General features: G+C 41.0%; 1 protein-coding gene across 1 annotated transcript; it reads left to right on the top strand.

The window, feature by feature from the left end:
- Positions 1–685: 685 nt before the first annotated feature.
- On the top strand, positions 686–8,997 carry SET (SET nuclear proto-oncogene; the record flags this gene model as incomplete). The annotated part of the gene is made up of 7 exons (XM_008642253.2): positions 686–765; positions 1,775–1,917; positions 2,510–2,613; positions 2,790–2,903; positions 4,186–4,356; positions 4,457–4,603; positions 5,528–8,997. Coding segments are annotated over 7 exons (783 nt in total), but the record flags the coding sequence as incomplete, so codon positions are not given.
- Positions 8,998–10,887: the final 1,890 nt, after the last annotated feature.

Here is a 10,887-nt window from a genome sequence, read left to right as displayed (position 1 = left end):
TGGCCCCGGCCGCAGCGCCTTCCCCACGTGCGTCCCCCGCGCCCGCGAGAGGAGAGGAGAGGTAGAGCTGTCTCCCAGCGCGGGACGGACCGTGCGGAACGCGCACCGGGCGCTGCTCCGCTCCAGCCGCTTCCCGCTACCGCTCATTCATCTCCCGCGTGGTGGGTAAACAGCGCTCCGTAACCCAGGCCTCGGCCAAACTTGGTCCGGGGAAGTGCCCATTAGAAAATATCTCCCAAACGGCGGCTTTCGCGTCTCGTTCATCTGTAATCGTCCCTTCGAACGGTCTTTTCGGTTTTTGGAAGGTGGCATGTGCCCAGATAGGCTATTTTTATTGATGTTCCAGTGCTCTGTAAATTACTTTACGTTCCTTCAAATGTGTTGGTCGTAGCAAGTGTGGCTTCCAGCTTTTTAATTAAATTGTTACTGACTTACGATTTAAGTTGGCTTATAAAACTGTGTAGCGGGATGTGAGCTGTGGTTTCTAGGGGTGAACTCACTTTAAGGGCTGTTTTGTCGAACTTTGGTGCACTTCAACTGCAGCACACCCTGTAAAGCTGGAGCTTTGAGGCCTTGTAAGTCTTGTGACATTTAATAGAAATACCTGAGAACTTCTACAGTAGATCAGTAGCTTTAAAGAGAAGCTCCAGGTGATTTGTCGGGCTTGTGAATGAAGGGATATTGATGCGTTCTCATTTGTTTTTCAGAAAAAGAGCAACAGGAAGCAATTGAACACATTGATGAAGTACAGAATGAAATAGACAGGTAAACACTATCTAATTTTTAAAATATTTTAGCAGAAATTGAAATGTAACTGACAAAAGTGAAAGTGTTTAGTAAAGTGAGCACGCAGTAGTACTTACTGTCTTTGAACTCCACCAAGATATACCTGTGTTCTGACTTGATTAGAGGCATTAAAATAACAAAGAAGTGTCCTGGTTTCTTGCTTAATTGTGTATAATTAAAGAGGTAGAACTTGAGTTAAAAATTTTTAATTAATTGTGGTATTTTTGATAATAGAAATGTATTTCCCACTGGCTTCTCAAGTTAATGTGTAAGCTATTTGGCTAAAGTATTTCCCTGTTAGCAAGTAGAACCAAACACTTGGCTGAAAAGTCAGCTTTTATTATACACTTTTATTATAATATTCATGTGCTTGTGGAATAATACACAGAAAATGTCTCTGAGATGTTAATTTTGTATGCCAAAGCTCTTGGGGCTGTGGGTTCTGTGTCAGTCCCTGCCTGCATGTTCTTTCCATGCCCACTGTCCTACAAGGACTGCAGGTGACTGTTGGGGCTGTGACCGTGTGACGCTGTTGTAGTATCAGAGCTTTGCCTTTTTACAACAACAATTCAATTTTAAGGCTTCAGATTTTACTTGCACAGGGTGCAGAATTGCTTTGCTGTAGCTTTGTTGCCTGCCCAGAAGTTAGAGGGAGCAGGTGGTAGGGCTGTGTTACCCATCTGCAGGTCTTATGCAGACAGAATGTTCAAGAGGTTAAACACTGCTTTGCTTTGCATAAATAAAGGTCCATCCCTGAAAAATGTTCAAGGTGTTTAGAAGGTTCCATTCAGACCAGTGAGATTGCTTCTGGCAGAGTGTTTTCTTATAAGTTGTTACAGTGTTGAGCTTCTGGGGTTTTTGGGATACGTCATCTGCAGAATATGGCAGACTGGTCTTATCAAACCCTTTCAGCTTTTAGTGAACTGCTCTGATGTGTCCTTAGATCCCAGTTCTCTCCCTGTGGTTAACATGGCTCTTTCTATTACAGACTGAATGAACAAGCCAGTGAGGAAATTTTGAAAGTAGAACAGAAATACAACAAACTCCGCCAACCATTCTTCCAGAAGAGGTCAGAATTGATCGCCAAAATCCCGAATTTCTGGGTAACAACATTTGTCAACCACCCACAAGGTACATTCTTAAGAGCCCTCTTCTCTTCCCCTGTAAATTCAGTGTTTGCTTGCTTGTTATGTGAGTGTCTTGAAGCTCTGAGGGTCTTGTAGAGCTGTTACTAAGCATACAAAACACTTCCTTTCTGTCCTAGGTTGCATTTTTAAAGCTTTTTCTGTCTTGCACTTGTTGACCAAAGGAACATCTTGTTTACTAAAATACTTTAATCCTAAAATATCTTTCTGCATTTTAAATTGCAAGTTTCCCACTTTATTCAATTCACTGGGAACTTTAAGTGAAAAGAAACCAACAAAAAATTATTCTAGTTTGTTTTGAAGTGAGCTCCTTGGGACTCTTGACAAAAAGCTTTCTACAAAAATTTGTAGACTGCTTAGACTGGGCAAACCACATGCATGAAAATCTGTTTCAGAGGGAAGAGTGGGTATATGTGGGTAGGCTGTTGGCTGGTAAATTGAAAAGAAAGAGCTGTGAGAAGTTGGCTTGGACAGATGTGTTGCTTTTTAGATCTTCCTGGCTATCAGTTTCCAGTGTTTTGCCTGCCTGACGCATGTTTCATGGCTTTGTTAATGTGGGATTCCTCCTTCTCTCTCAGTATCTGCACTGCTGGGAGAAGAGGATGAGGAAGCACTGCATTACTTGACCAGAGTTGAGGTGACAGAATTTGAAGACATCAAATCAGGTTACAGAATAGATTTTGTAAGTACTTTCAATGATTCCTTCACTTGTGATTTTAATGTCATTTTTTTAATGTAATTGCATGTTGGGTTGTAGTTTATTACTTAAATCTTTGCAGTTACCCGTTTAGTGCCAGGTTTGACTTGATACGTGTGTTTCCATTCTGTGGGTTCTAACTCTTGCTTTCCACTCTGCAGTATTTTGATGAGAATCCCTACTTTGAAAATAAAGTTCTCTCCAAAGAGTTTCACCTCAATGAAAGTGGAGACCCATCTTCAAAATCAACTGAGATCAAATGGAAATCTGGAAAGGTCTGTATTGCATCTGGGAGAGCATAAGTGTGACCAAGTGAAAATATTACCAATTGCATTAGCTTGTCTCTTCCTTGGCCAGGATCTAGACTGTGTGTGTTGTTTATGTAAAATAACTGTTAAATGAGGAATTCCAAGGACAACAGGTTTTGGGGGATCAGATAGCAGTGCGTGATCTTGTTTTACTTTCTCCTCTATTTCCTCAACTTCATTTCCAGGTGCCACATCTTTTGTAGAATTTGCAGCCACAATAACGTGGGCATACCTGTCACCCAGGCAGTGTTCAAGCATCATTAATTTACTGCTGTTCATTTCTGTAAAAGTACTACGGTGTTATCCTGAAGATTTTGAACTGAGTATTTAAAAGTAGAGCTGAGGGTTGCAGTTACATTGCTGTTTGTTTTATCACTCTCAGACCAAGGAGAAAATGTAATGTTTTACATATGGAGTACTAGAACTTTTCTACGAGAAATTACATTCCTGTACAGACCAGTTGAGTGAACTTTACTGTACACCACTAAATCAGTGTGGATTCTGCTACTGTTCTTCCTTAAACAGTCTAAACCTATAAATGTTGTCATTCTGTCAGGAGAAAAAACCACCAGAAGTGTGGTGTAACCATATGGCCAAAGAAATAATTTATTTAATTTCAGACCTAAAAAAAGATTGTTGCAAACTTATTATACTTCTGGGGTAAGGTGATAGATAAAGACCTTACATGTGTTCTTGTGACCATGTGTTTTAGCAGTTTGTGTGGGGTTTTTTTCCACTTAACTACAGTGAGTGGCCTGAAGACTTCAAAGTGGGAAATCTTAGGCAAAAAGGCCTGGGCAGGTCTCAAATGAGTACAGAGCTTAGAGGTGTGGAGACTTTCTTAAATTGGGTGTTATGTAGTAGTTACTGCAATTACAGCTACTTTGTGTGGCATTTAGGCCTTGAGAGTTCAGTGTGTCATTAAACACTTGTCACACTTGTGTTTCCCTGAGACAGGGAAACATAAATCAGATGTGAGATTCTGTGAATTTTCAGTGTTCCAGTGGAGGCCATTCTTTCCAGTTGAAAGAAACAAGTGGGTTTACTGTTCTCTCATGTTGATGAGAAATGCAGTATCTTCTGTCAGTTGTTTGGGTTTGAGATGTTTTTTACAAACTTACCCTCAAAGAGGGAGGGGAAAGTGACTTCTTAGGGTTGTTTAGGCAAGTACATTTTTAAATGGTGCTTTCAGGAAAAGAAAAATGCCATAGAAAGATGACTTTAGGGAACTTCTTAACTTTCTTTTCAGGACCTGACAAAACGTTCAAGCCAGACACAGAACAAGGCCAGTAGGAAGAGGCAGCATGAAGAGCCGGAAAGCTTCTTCACCTGGTTCACTGACCACTCTGATGCAGGGGCTGACGAACTAGGAGAAGTCATCAAGGATGACATCTGGCCCAATCCCCTACAGTACTACTTGGTAGGTACAGCCCTGAGCAGGGCATCTGCACCCACAACAGCACTGTGAAAATAAGAGTGAATTTGATCACTGTAGTTGATGTTGCAAATGTGTCTTTAAGGTTCCTGATATGGATGATGAAGAAGGGGAGGGAGAGGAGGATGATGATGATGATGAAGAGGAGGAAGGATTAGAGGATATTGATGAAGAAGGAGATGAAGATGAGGGGGAGGAAGATGAAGATGATGATGAGGGAGAGGAAGGAGAGGTGAGTAATGTTGCCCTTCATGCCATTCATCTGGTGTCTGAGAGGGATCTTATAAGAATACCAAGCCATTGTGACAAAGGTGAACCGGTTCTTTTCTGCACCCCAAGGTGTTTGGAGGGGAGAAAGAGAACTGTCACTACATTAACTTGAGTGGTTTCAGAGTAGTAATAGGTATGTTTGTGTATATGAGAGACAGTGGAAGTACATAGTTTCAGAAAATTTGTAGGGGAAGTGCTCTAGAAGAACTAGGATGTTAATGTGACAAAATTCTTACTTAATTACTGAGGATTCTAGCAATGCTTTACATATAAATGGCTTTTGTTGATGCATCCAGTCATCCTTCCCACTTGTTGGTTTATTTCTGCTTATGGCCAGCCTAGCTAAGACTTTCTGTTGGGTTCAGGAATTAGAAATTTGCTTTAGTAGTAAGTGGGATTCCAGGGTCAGCATCCAGGCTGATGGGAACTTAGTTTATAATGTCTTTGTTTCTCACAACTGGGCGTGGTGTGTCTGACTTACAGCAGCACAAACTACTTGGAGTGAGAGGAGGGCTGTTCTGGGCTCTATTTTGTAACCTAGAATTTGGCATGTGAAAGTTGAAGCATTTTGTTCTTCAGAGTTAAAAATGAGGGGAAAAAAGATGACCCCTTCACTTTCCACATGTTAAACTCATGTCAGTACTTGTAGTGATTCTAAGTCATGGTTTCTCAAACCTCTGATGTGTTTTCCTTGGGACACCCAGGTAGTGAGTGATTTCTGTGTGGTTAGCTGGGCACTCAGGGCAAGTGTTACTATCATTTAGTGAAGAGGGGAAGAGATGATCATATAGCACCATGAGTAACACTGTAAAAAGGTCTGGTCACTGCATTTGCTATCTGAAGTTTAGTGATTAGAAATATTTAATTGTTGCTTATCTTTCAACAGGAGGATGAAGGAGAAGATGACTAATTGAACACTGATGGATTCCAAACCCCCTTTTTACCTTTTTAATTTTTCTCCAGTCCCTGGGAGCAAGTTGCTGTCTTTTTTTTCTTGTGCTCAGTCGCCTTGTTCTCTTGAGGTCTCTTTTTCTCTCTTCTACACCCTGAATTCACAATTTATTTTGGGCAAGTACCTTGAGCAGAATACAGTGGAAAAGAATCTACCAGTTTCTGTTTCAAGTTCATTTTTATCCCTTTCTGTCTCAAAACAAAAACTGTTTATGAATTCAACACACCATGTTCTGTGGGAAAAAAGAAAACCTTCTGCTCCCTTCACTCTGCTGGAAGCTGAAGAGTGCTAGGCCCCTGTGTAGTAGTGCATAGAATCTAGCTTTTTTCCTTCTTTCTCTGTATATTGGGCTCAGAGATTACACTGTGTCTCTATGTGAATATGGACAGTTAGCATTTACCAACATGTATCTGTCTACTTTCTCTTGTTTAAAAAAAAAGAAAAAACTAAAAAAAAAATAAAAATAAAAAAGGGGTTATAGAAGGTCAGCCGGGGTGGGTTTCAGATGTTTGGGTGGGTTAAGTGGGCATTTTGACAACATGGCTTCTTCTCCTTTGGCATGTTTAATTGTGATGTTTAACAAACATCCTTGCAGTTTAAGATGACACTTTTAAAATAAAATCTTCTCCTAATGATGACTTTGAGCCCTGCCACTTGATGGAGAATCAGCAGAACCTGTAGGATCTTATTTGGAATTGACATTCTCTATTGTAATTTTGTTCTTGTTTATTTTTAAATTCTTTTTTTCTTTTTTTTCTTTTTTTTTTTTTTGTTTTGGTTTTTTTTTGTTTGTTTTTTTGGTTTTTTTTGTTTCACTGGAAAGGAAAGAAAGATGCTCAGTTTTAAACGTTAAAGTGTACAAGTTGCTTTGTTACAATAAAACTAAATGTGTACACAAAGGGGCTGGTTGGTCTTCACTGAAAGAAACAGTTTTTATATCCTATTTAGAACTTGCTGGTAGCTTCTTGGCATTTTTGGGGGCATTTGGTCAGTATTTCGATAGTGCAATGCAGCCTTGTGGTTGCGTGGACTGAACCAGTTCATGTAGTTTCTGCTGTTTCAGTACCTGTAAACTTTCCTTTGGCAGTTCCTACTGCACGCTGACTTTTGAGTTCGCTGTAGGGCCGTGTGCTGTGTGTGAAGACACAGGTGTATATTCATGTTTTGCAAAAAGGAAAGTCACTTGATTTGTAGAATCCTTAGTAATTTGCAGTACTGTATCTCCATTATATCATTTTGCATGAAAATACCATGCAAGCTCAGAATAAAAAGACCAAGGGGTTGTCTTGAAATATTTGGGTGATTTTGTAAGTCTTTCCAGTTGAACACAAATCTTAATTGCAAGCTAATTTGGGGGCTATTTCAAAGAGCAAGATTCTTAGTAAAGTTCATGTATAAAAAGTTGCTACTTCACTGCTTTTTTTCCTTGGTAGCAGCATGTATATGTGCTTTAGATACACTGTACTCTCATTTTAAGAGACTGCATTTGAGAAACTTGTAACAATTTCACATAAGAGGTTGTTGGAACTGGTATTCCACAAAATGTAATGGAAGTTGTTTTAACATGCTTTGCTTTTGAAATATTTAAAAAAAAAAAATGTTGTATCAGCTCATCTGAAATTCAAACAGCTCTTTGGATGTGTAGAAAAGACTGTCTTCTGGGAAGACTTTGTTATCTGATTCCTTTTCCTCACAGAATTTGCTGTAGTCAAATTCAGCTTTTTTTGATGCTTAAGAATGCACTTGGCAGAACAAGATCAATGTCTGGTTGAGACGTGCACAAATAACATGTGTGAGGGAAAACATTCTGTAAGTGTGTGGTCCAACTTGGATTCAATCCAGTTATCAGAGACAATGCAACGTCCAGTCTCATGTAATCAATGCAAAAATAAGACAACCATGTACTTTATTCCATCTCAACAAAAGCTTCTGCCCTCATCCTGCTTTGCAGAGCCAAGTACAACGTTGATCAGTAATGGTTTCTTACCATCCATCTAGAGAGAGAAGGAACAAAACCTGTGAAGTCCTATAAATTTTAGTGTCTTTTTAATTTGATTCCTTTTTGTTGTAAGATTGAAAATAGCTTCCTGTTGTGGTAGAGGGTCGATGTGCTGTTACTTGCCATGATGCCTCATTACTTAATTTTTATGTAGTCCTAATTGTAGTTCCGCAAGGAAAATAATCTTTTGCTAGTCTTGAATGCTTTAGGAAAAATATTGTGCCATTTTTGTTCCATCCCTGTTGGTTACTAGCAGAAAACCTATAGAAACTGTTTTGAAAGTAATCGAAGGTTCAGGCTCTGTAAAGTCAAATACCAGGAACAAGAAATGAGAAGTCTGGATAATTAAATGCTACTTAAGAGATTTTTCTTGCGCATTCTTTAGGATTTTACAGGGTGCCAAAATACTTGCTACTGTACTGATAATACTGAATTTGCTGTGAAACTTGAGGGTTTACTTCTGGCAATGGCTAAAGAGTAAACTGACATGGTAAAAGAATAAACCATATTAGTTAAGTGGTTTTTTTTTTTTTTTTTCTAGCATGGAAATGATTAGGGATTAACACATTTCTCTGCAGTGCTGAAGAAGTACTACAGCTGGCCATCGTATGCTCTGACTGTTCACTTAATGTCTAATTTGGCTGAATACATGTAATGGGTGTCCATTTTTTACTGTTTATTTTATATATGTATAAAGAGCTTTTAAAGAGACATCCACCTTGGATAATAATGGGAGGTTCATTCTTATTAAATATCTGTCTATCATTAATTCCTCACTGCTTGAGCTCTTCACATCCAGTTAATCCTGCCATGTGAAATTTTTCACAGGTGGAAGCTGACTTCAGGTTTTTTAGCCTGAATTTCCAGGGTTAGAACATAGAGTTGGCAGCAATTTAATAAAGGTGAAGCTGCTGTGCTGGGGCTATATGACCTAACTATCTCAAAGGTTATATTTAAGTTTAAAGTTTAATTGCTATAAAATGGAATCTTTTGTCTGTAATTTCTAGTGCCAAAGGAAACAAATACATCCATGTGTGTAAATACAGTTAGAAAGGTTTGGGGTTTTTAAAGAGATTATCTGTGTACTTATTCATACTTGTCAACATAGTTTCTGTCCCTGTAAACAAGCATTATCTGAATCGATTTCTCAGTCATTTATGACATTCATTTGAATCTGTAAGCTCTTTGTACCACACTAAAACCAGGTGCATAAGGATAGTACTTTGTTTATTGGATACTGTTCCTGAATTTTGAAGCCATGTTGATTTTGGTTTGGTTTTTTTTGTTTTGTTTTTTGTTTTTTGGTTTTTTTTTTTTTAAGAGAATGAAATCAATGAAATAATTTCTCTGCTGTACCTTCAAGCTATCCTTCTGTTTGAAGGAATTAAAGTACATTTAACTGTTACTTGATGTTACCATTTCTAAGAGTCTTTTTCAAAACAATCAGTTTTTTAGTCCCAAACTCGGCATCATCTTTCATGGGTGAGGTGGACAGTGTCTGCCTCTCCTTTATGGAGAAGAGTGAGGGGATGTCACGAGTGACTGGTACACGACACTTGCTTCCTCCGGGAAACAAGATATATGCTTAATGTCCTCCCTCTCCTGGATTAAAAATTGAAACTTTTAAGACTTTTTCTTGGTCATCACCTTCTCCGCGTGAATGTGCTCCAGGGGAGTGTCCTTTCTCGGGTATGGTGGAGGACAGGGGTTGCCGGATTAAGTCCCCGCCTCACTCCGGGAATCCCCAAAGAGTCCGCGCAGCTCCCGGGCCGGTGCCACTGCCCCTTGCCGGCTCCTGGGCAGGACCTGCGCTCGGCAGCAGGGGAGGATGGTGCCTTGCGGGACCCTGGAGGGGCTGGAGAGGCACGTCGTGGTCCCAGTTGTGACACTTATCTTCCCGTGGGACAGGGGGTTGCCGAATGGGCAGGAACTGCTGATCCCACGTACCGGCCCCCTCTCTTCGCAGGATTTGCGGGACACAGCTGAACCACGCCCGGGGAATGGGCTGGGATGCTGGGTAGCCCGGGACACGTCCTCTGGTATCACCCGGGAGCTGAGAGCCAGCCCTTTCCCTCCAGGCTGGGGAACTCCAGCTCCCCAGCATCCCTGAACTGCGCCCTGCCCTCCCTCTGCCTCCCCTGAAGGGTCTGAGACCTGAGGGAATTAAGGGGAAGCCGCTGTATGAACCCCGAGTGCGTGGTGGGCAAAGGACCCCTGGAGCCACCGTCCCAGCCAGAGCTGCCCAAGCACCTCCCCAATGACGGAGCCAAACACAGCCCGGATCCCGCCTGCTGGGCCGGATCTGCTGAAGGTGTGGAAATGTCCCTGCTCCTCTGGAACTCAGTCTGCACTTACTAGTTTGATTTTCCCCTTTCCAGTATTTCCACTGAATGAACAGTCAAATTAAAATAATTGCTTAAACACTAAACAGGCCCTGGACCATGTTCTAAATAGCATCAGGTTTCCTGAAGGGTTTTTATTAATCAAATGCAGTTGCTTTATTAACAACAGGGGCATATTCAAAGGTTTTGTATTTGTTTAAGGCTTTATTAATTCAAGTCAGTTAAGCTAGGTCCAAATTTTTAATTTTCTGATGAGTTCCTTTTATTAATTATGCAGTTGCTTACAAGATGTTTAGGCTAGAAAAACTGTTCTAATTAAGTAAAAGGAACACACTTCTGTTTATTAGTATATTTCTAAATTTGTATGTGGGAATACTATCACCTCCAAATGCCTTCTGATTCACAGTTGTGCACTGCTCCATGACTGAAAAGCATATTAGTAGGGTAATAACATTATGTAATACTGCTGAGGAACGTCTTTAAACACCTGAAAGCAATAAGTATCTTTTTAATTTGTTTTAAGCACTAGGCCTGTGACACACTGTTGGTTCTGTGTGATGCTGTGGCACTACTGCAGCACCGTGTTTTTTCACTATGATAGCTGGGGGATTGCTGCCAGCCTCGCCAATGCCTGTGGGATGTTTTTTCACTCAAATATATTCAGCAGAAACCCCAGATCCTGCGTGTGAAGGGGCAGTTCTGCAGGAGAAAATTTCCCCAGAGCCCAGCACTGTGACCGGCATCGTCCCGTTACAGCGCTGGGATCCAGGGATCCCGTCCTAAGGAGAGCTGCACTTCGCTGGTTCCCCTACGGATAAAGGCCGGTCACGAGCCCATCTGGAGAACTGAAACCTGGGAACCACCCAATGGCCCCAGCACAAAGGGCCCCGGCTGGGGCAACCCGCGGGGGTTTCTGCTCAGGGCTTCCAGAGGGACGGAGCGGGGGATCTGCC

Source organism: Corvus brachyrhynchos, unplaced genomic scaffold, assembly GCF_000691975.1.
Source record: "Corvus brachyrhynchos isolate BGI_N302 unplaced genomic scaffold, ASM69197v1 scaffold59, whole genome shotgun sequence".
Classification (NCBI taxonomy): Eukaryota; Metazoa; Chordata; class Aves; order Passeriformes; family Corvidae; genus Corvus; species Corvus brachyrhynchos.
Note: the sequence above shows the minus strand (reverse complement) of the source record. Positions and strands in the feature narration are given on the sequence as shown.